This window comes from Hemitrygon akajei, chromosome 18 (assembly GCF_048418815.1).
Source record: "Hemitrygon akajei chromosome 18, sHemAka1.3, whole genome shotgun sequence".
Lineage (NCBI taxonomy): Eukaryota > Metazoa > Chordata > Chondrichthyes > Myliobatiformes > Dasyatidae > Hemitrygon > Hemitrygon akajei.
The window spans coordinates 12483051-12497233 of NC_133141.1; the positions used below are offsets into that span (position 1 = coordinate 12483051).

The 14183-nt window shown below is 46.2% G+C and overlaps 1 protein-coding gene across 1 annotated transcript; it reads right to left on the reverse strand.

Annotated features, from left to right (window-relative positions):
- Positions 1-3424: 3424 nt before the first annotated feature.
- On the reverse strand, positions 3425-10624 carry LOC140741617 (parathyroid hormone/parathyroid hormone-related peptide receptor-like). Its single transcript, XM_073071910.1, has 5 exons — positions 10597-10624; positions 9277-9433; positions 4702-4882; positions 4013-4166; positions 3425-3585 (listed from the first exon to the last, which is right to left on the reverse strand). Exons 1-5 carry the CDS (start codon positions 10622-10624, stop codon positions 3425-3427), a joined length of 681 nt encoding a protein of 226 aa, XP_072928011.1.
- Positions 10625-14183: the final 3559 nt, after the last annotated feature.

Below are 14183 nucleotides of genomic sequence, written 5' to 3' on the forward strand. Positions count from 1 at the left end.
CGGCTGTGAGAGCACCAGAAGTATAATGAGTGTAGTTATCCCCTTTGGTTCAAGAGCCTGATGGTTGAGGGGTAATAACTGTTCTCGAACCTGGTGGTGTGAGTCCTGAGGCTCCTGTACCTTTTATCGTTGACTGGATGGCAGCAGTGAGAAAAGAGCATGGCCTGGGTGCTGAGGATCTCTGATGATGGATGCTGCTTTTCTACGGCAACATTTCATGTAGATGTGCTCATTGGTTGGGAAGGTTTTACCCATGATGTACTGGGCCGAATCCACTACCTTTGGTAGGATTTTCTGCTCAAAGGCATTGGTCTTCCCACACCAGGCTGCAACACAGCCAGTCAGCACACTTTACACTACACATCTATAGAAATTAGCCAAGGTTTCCGACGACATGCTGAACCTCCACAGACTCCTGTGAAGTAGAGGCACTGTTGTGCTTTCTTCCCAGTAATATTTATATGATGGGTCCAACACGGGTCCTCTGAGATCGTGACACCCAGGAATTTAAAGTTACTGACTGTCTCCACTTCTGATCTTCCGATGATTACTGCTCAAGGACCTCTGGTTTCCCTTTCCTGAAGTCTACAATCAGTTCCTTGGGCTTATTGACATTGAGTGAGAGATTGTTGTTATTACATCACTCAGCCAAGTTTTCAATCTCCCTCCTATATGCTAATTCATCAACTCCTTTGATACAGCCCACAACAATGGTGTCATCAGCAAACTTGTATATGGTGTTGGAGCTGTACTTAGCCACACAGTCATAGGGATAAGGTGAGTAGGTCAGGGGGCTAAGCACACATCCTTGTGGTGCTCCTTGCTGATGGAGATTGTGGAGAAGATGGTTTTTACAAATCCGAACTGACTGGGGTCTACAAGTGAGGATCCAATTGCACAAGGAGCTATTGAGGCCCAAATCTTGGAGTTTACTGATTAGTTTTGAGGGGATGATGGTATTGAATGCTGAGCTGTAATCGATAAAGAGCATCCTGATGTATGCATCTTTGCTGTGCAGATATTCCAGGGTTGTGTGAAGAGCCAATGAGATGGCATCTGCTGTAGATCTGTTGGTTTGATAGGTGAATTAAAGTGGATCCAAGTCACCACTCAGACAGGAGCTGATATGCTTCAACACCAGCCTTTCAAAACACTTCATCGCTGTGGATGTAAGCGCCACTGGGTGAGTCATTGAGGTATTTTTAAATGACCCATTCCTAGCAGGTCATCAAAACTACAATAGATTTATCATGACCCAGTCACCTAATGGAAGGGAAGTATTTAAGCAGGAGGTGAGATATAAACAATCCCTTCTCCAATCTGACCTCAGGTTACATTTGGAGGCTGGGGCACATCATCTGCTGTTCAACTCTGGAGTCAAACCAAACCATGAAATCATTTGCCACCACCTGGTATGTGGGCAAGCTTGCAAAAGGTGTGGACCTGACGTTTATGCAAGGAATTTGTGAATCAAAAGCAAGGTCAGGTTCCAAGAGGATTTGTGACAGGATGAAATAGATCAGGGGTCACCAACCTTTTTTGCACCGCGGACCAGTTTAATATTGACAATATTCTTGCGGACCGGCTGACGGTGGGGGGGGGGGGGGGGGGTGGGGGGTGTTAATCATGACTGGAATATAGGTGATAAGACAACTATAAGTCACTTATTAGTGGCTAATACACTCAATTTCGTTTCTAAAAGGGTTTATTTAACGAATTTAATATTAAACACACAGCACATATTTTCCTCGCATGAATATAGTGAAAAGTCAATTATAAGTCACTTATAAGTCAATAGCATCATAACATTTTAAGTAATGTTTGGATATTAAACACACAGCACATATTTTCCTCATATGAACATATATGCAACACACCAATATCGCTGAATCAATGGGAGCCCTGGGCTTGTTTCCCTGCAACAAGACAGTCCCATCGAGGGAGACAGTGTTACTCAAAGGGGGTTCCTTACGTCCAGTCTATTCCATAATTTAGTTTTTGTTGCATTCATTGCAGAAAACTCCACTTCGCAGAGATATGATGTTGGAAATGGAAGCAACGTTTTCTGTGCTTTTGTGGCTATCTCAGGATTTTCAGCCTTGACTTTGATCCAGAATGCCGGCAGAGATGTTATGTCAAACATACTTTTCAGCCCACCGTCATTTGCAAGCTCGAGGAGTTGATCTTCTTCCCGCGCTGACATGGATGATTCACCGGGGACATTCACAAATGGGCCATGGACTCATTCCTTTGCACGTCTTGGGTCATTTGCGGTTGGGAAGTAACGCTCGAATTCTGTCGACAGCGAAGATAGGTGATCGTGCACCAGCTGTGAGAAGGACGGTGCAGCCTCAGTCTCTCCCAAAATCCCAGCTTGGACTCAAGGTGCCGAAGCAGTTTTGAGGGCTTTGTTGCCTCATTAGATAGCTTGTCTCCACAGATCACACAGGCGGCTTGGAGCGTGTGAGTCACCGGTCGCATTAAAGCCATATTTTATGTACGACGCGTCGTATTTTCTGTTGAAGGAAGCTTTCTTTTTTTTTGTAGTCTCGGCCTCAGCTGTCTCTGCGTTATCATCATCGTTAGGCCTTTTATTTCCCCTACCACCTCTTCCAAAGAAACTCTCAAGCGATGTTTGTTTTTTACTCATTGAGTAGTTGTAGGTTAATGACCAACTGATGACCTCGCGTGTGTTCAAGTTCAACAGTGGGCGTGACAGGGAATGAGGAAAGGTGCAGCTGACTCATATCGTTTCATATCGCCAAATCATATCGCTTCCTCGCAGCCTGGTAGCACATGCTTTGCGGCCCAGTGGTTAGGGACCACTGCTTTAAGGAGGCCAGTTCTGTCCGCAGTACCCCAGGTGTGGCTTCACCAACACCCTTTAAAACCTCCCATTATGTATAAAATTCCCCTAGCATTAAACAATAACTTCCTGCATGCTGGCCTTGGTGATACCAGAGTGGACATACAAGAGACTGCAGATGCTGAAATCGGGAACAACGATCAATCTGTTGAGAATCGGTTAGTGGGTGATGCTGCCTGACCTGGTGTGTTCCTCCAGCCACTAGGGTGTAGGTCTCCCTGCATCTCAGAACTCTGCAGTCCCTCACTATTTACATAATATACTTCTTTCCTGTGACATTTCCCACATTCTTCATCTTTGCCCACTCACTTCCTTTAGAGGTCCTGGCCAAGCCCAAACTGAGTATCGGTGGGTTATTGATGACCAGAACTTTGACATTACAGGTTGCAGGCTGCTTAATATCAGCACCCCCCCCCCCCCCCCCACCTCTCCTGCAGTTCCTGGAATCTTATCTACATCCCACCCACACGTTACCTCATTTTCCACTCAGTGTATAACAAGTCCCACTATGGGTTGTTCCATTCCCCACCCATAGGTTACTTGGATTCCACCCAAAGGTCACCCCATTTCCCCACCCACTGGATGATGTCGGGTCCCACCCAGCACCTTCTGATAGCTCGGCCAGTTCTGCCACTGTTGTGCCCAAGGATGTACGTACTGTGTATCGGCCAGCAATGCTCTGGTGCCTCCCCATGCAGCCACCACCACCGCAGGGACTCCTGCAGAAGAGGACAGAAGCACGGTCGTCATTGCAAGCCTTACTGTGTTCACGTTTCCTCACCTTCCATAACCCTCACCCCATCAGCATCCCCAAACTCAACACGAAGATCCCAACACTCCAATTGGCAATGAGACTAACAGGACCAATTTCCAGCCTTCATGAGATACAGTAGATGATCCCCCACCTTAGACTCTGTACTGCTCTTTGGGATTTCTCCACGCTCTGTCCTCCCATGGGCTCTCAGTTCACTTCTAAAGGGAGCAGACCACATGCTTGCGCCTGCGGTGGTTACAGTCTCTTGTATGTTTTCGTTGCCTGAGAGGATTACCCCAGGACCCTGTGAGTGGGAATGTCAATCTCACGTGCTGGAGATGGGGCAATCAGTGGGCAGCAAATAATCATTATGGAGTGATCAGCAGCCTTACCCCAGCCAATCAGAGTCAGTGCCCAGAGATACTTCTTGTCCGATAAGAAAGCCATGAAGATCAGACTGTGCAGGTAAAGGCCCTCCACCAGAATCCAGTAGTGATTGGTAGCAAGGAAATACAGAAATGAGATCACTGCCACCTTACAGCCAACCTGCAAACATACAGCTCAGTTACCAGGCAACAAAAGCAATGGGTACCACACTGTCCTAACATCTCAGTAGCCACTGACCCATAACCAGCCACTGGAGCATTTCCTATCGAGTCCCAAAATGGGAGCCCAGAAACCTGCTCTCTGCTCAAACCAGAAGTATTGTTGCGGGAAGTTGATACGGAGTTCGCTGGCTACCTCTCCCTCCCTCCTGGACAGGCAGCTATGGAAGCAGCTTCCTACAGCAATTCCGGACCTGGGCTCTGCCCATTTCTGGCCGGCTGCCCACCCTCGGCTCGTGTCTCCAGAGAAAAGCTCTGCGTCCGTGACTGGAACTTGCCTTGGCCAGGTCGAGACAGACGTGACCTCCCTGCTGTTGGTCAGAACTGGCTCCCTCGTGTTAACTGGTCCTCAGCAGAGGCCTACTATCAACCCTTGGGTTACGCCTCAAGTACAATGTCTTGGCCATGAATGCAAAGCACTGACCAGCCTAAAGGCTGTCCTTCTGATACCCAGCACGAGGTGCGTGTGTACTTACAAACTGCTTGTTGCTGGGGAGTAGTGTCACATCACCCACTAAATCTTCAGTGCGGACCTCCAGCCCGTCCAGCTCCGAGTCCGAATAGACCACAGCATCCTTGACAAAGATGCTGATGGCCCGGCACATGAAGGAAGTGAAAAGGTGCATGTGGATGTAGTTCCTGGTGCAGTGCAGCCGTCTGTGGTGAGAGGGGAGAGACCACAGCATCAAACGGGCAGCACCCCAGAAACATTCCCCATTCTGCTGGCTCCGTTCCACTATCCCCTCTGTTGGAAGCTAGCTCCCTTATGCAGCGAAACGTCATGGGGGTGGTGAGGAGAGGGATCCTCCGAGTAAGGTCCAAAGACAGCAGGAGGAGCACAGCACCAGTGTACAGGAAGTATAACAGAGCAGGCAGGTGAGCTGGGAGCAGCTGTCTTGAGTCAAAATGTGGGCTTGGTGAGGAGGGACAGTAGGTAAGGGACTGGGGATAAATGATGTGGAGGGTAGCGCAGTGCTACAGGACGTGGGAGATCAGGGACGTATCCAGTGTTCATGGTGACCACACCTGTAGGACGTGTGTCCAGCTGCAGCTTCCGTCAGACTGCATGGAGCTGTTGGAGTATGGAGCACTTGGAAAGCAGAGAATGTGGTAGACAGTAGACTTGGTGAGTTGGTCGTGCCATGGGTACAGAAGGAAAGGAGCTCCAAGAAGGGCATTAGGTGCAGGTCTCAAACAGGTACGCCATATCAGATACTGAGGGTGGGGGGGGGGGTTAGCAGGGGTTGATCTCTCAGAGTTACATACAGAAGGGGAGGGGAGGTCAATGTAAGAACTAGTGTGGATTCATTAGTGACAGAAACAGGCAGCCACTCCTATGGCTGAGAGCAAGACTCCAGATTGGTCTGTTGCCTTCCTAGGATCAGGGATGTTGTCTAAGATACGTCTGAAAGAGGACAGAGACCAGCCAGCAGCTGTCGTACATACTGGTATTTGCAACATGGAACCTGCAGAGTGTGTTAATTCAGCTGCTCCTTACAGCACCCGAGACCGCGTCTCAATCCTGACTTTGGGTGCTGTTTATTCGGAATTTGCACATTCTCCTGTGACTGTATGGGCTTCCTCCCACATCCCAAAGGTTAATTGGGCACAGTATATTCTTCCAAGTGTCTGAGTGAGTGGTAGGAGTAGAGGAGAATGAAAAATGGGATTGATACAGGATTGGTGTAAATGGACTGATGTGGACCAAAGGACCTGCTTTCATGCTTCGTCTCTCTAGGACTTGAATCCAAGGGAGACCAATATCCTGGCAGGGAGGTTTACTAAGGCTATTGGGGAGAGTTTAAACTAGAATTGCTGGGGGCAGGGGGTGGAACTGAACTGAAGAGACAGAGAAAGGGGCGGTTGGCTCACAAATAGAGAAAGCTTGTAGACAGTGTGAAAGGGAGGATAGGCAGGTGATAGGGAAGGGACACACTCAGACCGAAGGTTTGAGATGTGTCTATTTCAATGCAAGGAGTATCATGAACAAAGCGGATGAGCTTAGATTGTGGATCAGTACTTGGAGCTATAATGTTGTGGCCATTACAGAGACTTGGATGGCTGAGGGGCAGGAATGGCTACTTAGAGTGCCAGGCTTTAGATGTTTCAGAAAGGACAGGGTGGGGAGGCAAAAGAGGTGATCAGAGATAGTGTCACGGCTGCAGAAAAGGAGGAAGTCATGGAGGGATTGTCTACTGAGTCTCTGTGGGTGGAAGTTAGGAATAGGAAGGGGTCAATAACTCTACTGGGTGTTTTTCTTGACCACCCAGTAGTAACAGGGACATCGAGGAGCAGATAGGGAGACAGATTCTGGAAAGGTGTAATAATAACAGGGTTGTCATTGTGGGAGATTTTAATTTCCCAAATATTGATTGGCATCTCCCTAGAGCAAAGAGTTTAGATGGAGTGGAGTTTGTTAGGTGTGTTCAGGAAGATTTCCTGACAGAGTATGTAGATAAGCCTACAAGAGGAGAGGCTGTACTTGATCTGGTATTGGGAAATGAACCTGGTCAGGTGTCGGGTCTCTCAATGGGAGAGCATTTTGGAGATTGTGATCACAATTCTATCTCCTTTACCATAGCATTGGAGAGGGATAGGAACAGACAAGTTAGGAAAGTGTTTAATTGGAGTAAGGGGAAATATGAGACCAGCAGGCAGGAACTTGGAAGCATTAATTGGGAACAGATGTTCTCAGGGAAATGTACGGAAGAAATGTGGCAAATGTTCTGGGGATATTTGCGTGGGGTTCTGCATCGGTACGCTCCAATGAGACAGGGAAAGGATGGTAGGGTGCAAGTTGTTGAAAATCTATTCAAGAAGAAAAGAAAAACTTATGAAAGGGTCAAAAAACTAGGTAATGATAGAGATCTAGAAAATTATAAGGCTAGCAGGAAGGAGCTTAAGAATGAAATTAGGAGAGCCAGAAGGGGCCATGAGAAGGAATTGGTGGACAGGATTAAGGAAAACCCCAAGGCATTCTACAAGTGTGTGAAGAGCAAGAGGATAAGACGTGAGAGAATAGGACCAATCAAGTGTGACAGTGGGAAAGTGTGTATGGAACCGGAGAGAGCAGAGGTGCTTAATGAATATTTTGCTTCAGTATTCACTACGAAAAAGGATCTTGGTGATTATAGGGATGATTTATAGCAGAGTGAAAAGCTTATAGACATGAAGAAAGAGGATGTGCTGGAGCTTTTGGAAAGCATCAAATTGGACAAGTCACTGGGACTAGATGAGATGTACCCCAGGCTGCTGTGGGAGGTGCGGGAGGAGATTAATGAACCTCTGGCAATGATCTTTGCATCATTAATGGGGACGGGAGAGCTCCGGAGGATTGGAGGGTTGCAGATGTTGTTCCATTATTCAAGAAGGAGTAGAGATAGCCCAGGAAATTATAGACCAGTGAGTCTATAATTGGTAAGTTGATGGAGAAGATTCTGAGAGGCAGGATTTATGAAGTTTTGAGAGGCATAATATGATTAGGATTAGTCAGCATGGCTTTGTCAACAGCAGGTCATGTCTTATGAGCTTGATTGAATTTTTTGAGGATGTGACTAAACACATTGATGAAGGTAGAGCAATAGACATAGTGTATATAGATTTCAGCAAGGCATTTGATAAGGTACCCCATGCGAGGCTTATTGAGAAAGTAAGGAGACATAGGATCCAAGGGGACATTGCTTTGTGGAACCAGAACGGGCTTGCCCACAGAAGGCAAAGAGTGGTTGTAGAGGGGTCATATTTTGCATGGAGGTCAGTCACCAGTGGAGTGCCTCAGGGATCTGTTCTGGGATCCTTACTCTTCGTGATTTTTATAAATGACCTGGATGAGGAAGTGGAGGGATGGGTTAGTAAGTTTGCTGATGACACAAAGGTTGGGAGTGTTGTGGATAGTGTGGAGGGCTGTCAGAGGTTACAGCGGGACATCGATAGGATGCAAAACTGGGCTGAGAAGTGGCAGATGGAGTTCAACCCAGATAAGTGTGAGGTGATTCATTTTGGTAGGTCAAATATGATGGCAGAATACAGTATTAATGGTAAGACTCTTGGCAGTGTGGAGGATCAGAGGGATCTTGGGGTCCGAGTCCATAGGACACTCAAAGCAGCTACGCCGGTTGACTCTGTGATTAAGAAAGCATACGATGCATTGACCTTCATCAGCCATGGGATTGTGCTCAAGAGCCGAGAGGTAATGTTGCAGCTATATTGGACCCTGGTCAGACCCCACTTGGAGTACTGTGCTCAGTTCTGGTCACCTCACTACAGGAAGGATGTGGAAACTATAGAAAGGGTGCAGAGGAGATTTACAAGGGTGTTGCCTGGATTGGGGAGCGTGCCTTTTGAGAATAGGTTAAGTGAACTCGGCCTTTTCTCCTTGGAGTGACGGAGGATGAGAGGTGACCTGATAGAGGTGTAGAAGATGATGAGAGGCATTGATTGTGTAGATAGTCAGAGGCTTTTCCCCAGGGCTGAAATGGCTAGCATGTGCCATTTGAGAGGCATAATATGATTAGGATTGGTCAGCATGGCTAGGATGTGGCTAACACGAGTTTTAAGGTGTTGGGGAATAGGTACAGAGGAGATGTCAGGAGTAAGTTTTTTTACGCAGAGAGTGGTGAGTGCGTGGAATGGGCTACTGGCGACGGTGGTGGAGGCGGATACGGTAGGGTCTTTTGAGAGACTCCTGGATAGGTACATGGAGCTTAGAAAAAGAGGGCTATGGGTAACCCTAGGTAATTTCTAAGGTAAGGACATGTTCAGCACAGCATTGTGGGCCGAAGAGCCAGTACTGTGCTGTAGGTTTTCTATGTTTCTATAAGCAGAGCCTGTGTGGGCATTGGCATGAGTACAGCAAGCATGGTGTGAGTGACATCGTGTGTGATCAGAGCAAGTGTGAGTGTATTGTGAGCAGGTTCAGTCCGAGCATGGGTGTGGTGTGAGCACAAGGAAAATTAGCCCTGAGTGTGCTGTCAGGAACAGCACCATCTGAGGGTGGCTGGTGTATACGAGGTGTGAGACCACTGTGGGTATTGAATACAGTGCCACTGCACCCAGTGTGAGCAATGTCTCCGTCAGAGTGCAAGCAGGAGTGGTTACCTTTGTGGTTAAAGTCATGGATGTAGTGGGGGCAGGAGACAGAGACGCTGTGGTTGGCCTGGGCAGAGGGCCAACACACAATGCCATCCCACTCAGGCTGGCAGACAGCACCTGCAGAGACACCAAGGAGAGAGCAATCAGAGATGTGCACAATCCAGCAAAAGGCAACCACAGGACAGAGCGGATTGAGTGAGAGGTACCGAGGAGCTTCACCTCCTCTGTACCTCCATGCTCACTGATATGAGTCAGTGTGGCTGGGAGTCAGAAACAGGAAGGGAGCAATCACTCTGTTGGAGAGTATTCTTTCGTTCCCACCGCCCTTCCCCAGCTACAACATGGGCATAGAGGAGTGGATGAGTAGACAGATATTTAGCAAGTTACAAAAATACCAGGGTTGTCGTCATGGGCATCTTCAACTTCCCTAATATTGCTTGGCACTTCCTTAGTGCAAAAGTATCAGTTAGGTGTGTCTCGGAAGGGTTCCTGACACAGTATGTGGATCAGTTTGCTGGAGGAGAGGCTATACTGGATCTAGCCTTAGGTAGTGAGTGTGGTCAAGTGAAGACCTCTTGGTGAGATGATGACCACAACTCCCTGACATTTAGCATACTGAAGGAGCAATTCTGTGAACAATTTTCGGCCCCATGTCTAAGGGAATGTGTGCTGGGTCTGGAGTGGATTACAAATTACAGCAGGAGATAGAAAAGGTGTGTCAGAGGAACAATGTCATGATAATCGTTGGGGATTTTAACATGACCATGGATTGGGAAAACCAGGCCAGTACTGGACCTCAGAGAGAATTTGTAGAATGTCTAAGGGATGGCTTTTTAGAACAGCTTGTTGTTGAGCCCACTAGGGGATTGGCTGTACTGGATTGGGTGTTGTGCAATGATCAGGAGGTGATAAGAGAGCTTAAGGTTAAGGAACCCTTAGGAAACAGTGATCACAATTGAAATTTGAGAAGGAAAAACTAAATTCCAATGTGTCGGAATTTCAGTGAAATAAAGGAAATTACAATGGCATGAGAGGGGAACTAGCTAAGGTTGATTGGAAAGGGACATTAGCAGGAAGGACAGCAGAGCAGCAATGGCTGGAGTTTCTGTGAAAAATGAGGGAAGTGCAAGACAGATATGTTCCAAATTACACCAGGAGGAATGCCTACGACCTGATCTTTTGTTAAGGTACTGCATGGGAATTAACATAAATAATTGGCTTATTCTATTAATATTGAAATAGATGGGTTAAATTAAGAGTTCTAGCAGGTAGGCCTCTACCTCTCAACTCCACTCGCTCATGTTTCATCCTGATCTTAGGTGCTGTGTATGTAGAGTTTGCATGTCCTCCCTGTAATCCTGTGCGTTTTCCCTGAGGCCTCTAGTTTCCACCTGCATTCTGAAGATGCGCTAGTAAGTAAGTTAGTTACCGTAAATTTACCCCTGGTGTAGATGGGTGGCAAAAGAATCAAGGTGGAGTTGATGGATGCGTGTGAAAGAGAATAGGTTACAGGGACATAAGTGGGAAACGGGACTGAGGAGATGGCTCTGACATGGCACAGACTCCCTCTGGTCTCCCTCTGTATTATAAGTAAACCTGAAACGAGAAGAGGCAGGCACAACTTAGATGACTAAAGTGAAAGTATGAGGGTGCTGCAGTGGGGGCTTAGAGCCCCACAGGTTCACAGTCTCCTCTGTAGAGGTATTACTGCAAATAAGGGGAATGAAGAATCAAATATTTGTGGCAAAGGTTGTAACCCAAAATGGTGGTCAATACCAGAAGAAGTTGAACCATTTATTAGCATTTAATTCCCTGGAGTACAGGAGAATGAGGGGAGATTTGATAGAGGTATACAAAATCCTGAGGGGTATAAATAGGGTAAATGCAAGCAGGCTTTTTCCACTGAAGTTGAGTGAGATTAGAACTAGTGTTCCAATCACAAACAAGAGAAAATCTACGGAAGCTGGAAATACAAGTAGCACACACAAAATGCTGGAGGAACTCAGCAGACCAGGCAGTGTTGATGGAAAAGAATAGAGTGACTGTAGATACTGCCTGGCCTGCTGAGTTCCTCCAGCATTTTGAGTGTGTTACGAGAACTAGTGGTCATAGCTTTAGCGTGAAAAGTGAAATCTTTAAGGGGAACCTAAGGGGGAACTTTTCCCAATCGCGGGTGATGCGAATGTGAATCTAGAACTAAGGGCATAGTTTCAGAATAGGTGGTCACCCTTTCCAGATGGAGATGAGGAGGAATTTCTTTTCTCAGGTGAATCTGTGAAATTCTATAGAGGTAGATATATTCAAGATAGAGATTGACAAATCGTTGATCAATTGGGAAATCAAGGGTTATAGGGAGCAGGCAGGGAAGGACTGAAGATCAGATCAGCTGTGCCTGGTTGAATGGCAGACACCCGCACATACTTCTTATGTTCGTAACATATACAACAATCCAGTTCCGAGTTTTATAGCTTGTTCTCTTTCACTTGATGGTAGAAGTTTAAGGGTAATTGCTTATTTGTCTTTGCTGTTTTTGTTTTGTGTTTTCATAGGTGTGCCACCCAGAAAGAGAAATCAGGCCCCTTTGTGTCAGTCATGACAACAACCTCTTGGTGTAGGCCACCTCAAGCACCCAGAAACACACATACAGAGAGCAATGAGAAAGCCAGGAGGAAGCATGCAGTGATAGGGAGTTCCAGTGGTCAGGAGGAGCGGGAATGAAACATGAAGAGTTAAACATATTAACTGGAGACTTAGGAGAAACCTGTACTGACATTATGAATCTGAGAAACCATGTTACCAGCACTTAAAATAAAGATCCTTGAAGTACTGCCAAAGGTGGAGATGGATAGTGTGCCTTGAAAGCCTCTGCCTTAAATATACATGAAGATTTGGCCTCCACAGTTGCCTGTGGTAAAGAATTCCACAGATTCACCACTCTGTAGCTAGAGAAATTCCTCTTCATCTCCATCCTAAAAGGAAACCCCTCTATTCTGAGACTGTGTCCTCTGGTCTTAGATTCTCCCACCATAGGAGGCATCTTCTCCACATCCACTCTATCAAGGCCTTTCACCATTCAATAGGTTACAATGAGGTCACTCCTCATTCTTCTGAATTCTAGTGAAACACGAGTCACAAAACACTCTTCATATGACAAACCATTCAACCCTGGAATCATTTTCGTGAATCTCCTTTGAGCCCTCTCCAGCTTCAACACATCCTTTCTAAGATAAAGGGTCCAAACCTCCAAGTGAGGCTTCACCAGAGCTTTATAAAGTCCCAACATTACATCCTTGCTTTTATATTCTAGTCCTCTTGAAATGAATGCTAACATTGCATTTGCCTCCCTCATCACAGATTCAAACTGCAAATTAACCTTTAAGGAATCCTGCACAAGGACCCCAAAGTCAATTTTTTGAATTTTCTCTTAATTTAGAAAACAGTCAAGCCTTTCATTTCTTCTACCAAAATGCATGACTGTACACTTCCCAACACTGTATTCCATCTTCCATTTCTTTGCCCATTCTGCTAATCTGTCTAAGTCCTTCTGTAGCCTCTCTGCTTCCTCAAAGCTACATCTTCATATTGTCTGCAAACTTTGCAACAAAGACATCAATTCCATCATCCAAATCATTGAGGTATAACATAAAAAGAATCAGTCCCAACACAGACCCCTGTGGAACACCACTAGTCACCGGCAGCCAACCAGAAAAGGCTCCCTTTATTTGCACTCTTTGCCTCCTACCAATCAGCCATTACTTTATCCATGCTAGAATCTTTCCTGCAATACCGTGGGCTCATAGCTTGTTAAGCAGCCTCATGTGTGGCATCTTGTCAAAAGCTTTCTGAAAATCCAAGTACACAACATCAACCAATTCTCCTTTGTCTATCCTGTTTGTTAATTCTTCAAATAATTCCTATAGATTAGTCAGGCAAGATTTTCCCTTGAGGAAACCATACGGCCTACTTCATCATGTGTCCTCCAAATACCCTGAGACCTCATGCTTAATAATCAGCTCCAGCATCTTCCCAACTACTGAGGTCAGACTAAATAGCCCACAGTTTCCTTTCTTCTGCATCTTGCCCTTCTTGAGGAGTGGAGTGACATTTGCAATTTTCCAGTCATCCAGAACCATGCCAGAATCTAGTGATTCTTGAAAGATCATTACTAATGCCTCCACAATCTTTTCAGCCACATTTTGCAGAACACTGGGGTGTACACCATCTGGTCCAGGTGACTTATCCACCTTCAGACCTTTCAATTTCCCAAGAATCTTATCTCTAGTTCTGGTAGCTTCATACATTTCATGACCATATAACCATATAACCATATAACAACCACAGCACGGAAAACAGGCCATTCCGGCCCTCCTAGTCTGTGCCGAACTCTTAATCTCACCTAGTCCCACCTACCCGCACTCAGCCTATAACCCTCCACTCCTTTCCTGTCCATATACCTATCCAATTTTACCTTAAATGACACAACTGAACTGGCCTCTACTACTTCTACAGGAAGCTCATTCCACACAGCTATCACTCTCTGAGTAAAGAAATACCCCCTCGTGTTTCCCTTAAACTTTTGCCCCCTAACTCTCAAATCATGTCCTCTCGTTTGAATCTCCCCTACTTTCAATGGAAACAGCCTATTCACGTCAACTCTATCTATCCCTCTCAACATTTTAAATACCTCGATCAAATCCCCCCTCAACCTTCTATGCTCCAATGAATAGAGACCTAACTTGTTCAACCTTTCTCTGTAACTTAAGTGCTGAAACCCAGGTAACATCCTAGTAAATCGTCTCTGCACTCTCTCTAATTTATTGATATCTTTCCTATAATTCGGTGACCACTGACATCTGGAACTTCCACC

Bases quoted from the DNA above. Each gene is read 5' to 3' on its own strand.
- LOC140741617 (XM_073071910.1), bottom strand. From the start codon at position 10,624: ATGAAACATGAGCGAGTGGAGTTGAGAG. The intron at 9,434-10,596 runs GTAGAGGCCTAC...GTGTCTCTGCAG, and splicing joins TGAGCGAGTGGAGTTGAGAG to GTGCTGTCTGCCAGCCTGAG. The intron at 4,167-4,701 runs GTAAGTACACAC...GTATGTTTGCAG, and splicing joins TCCCCAGCAACAAGCAGTTT to GTTGGCTGTAAGGTGGCAGT.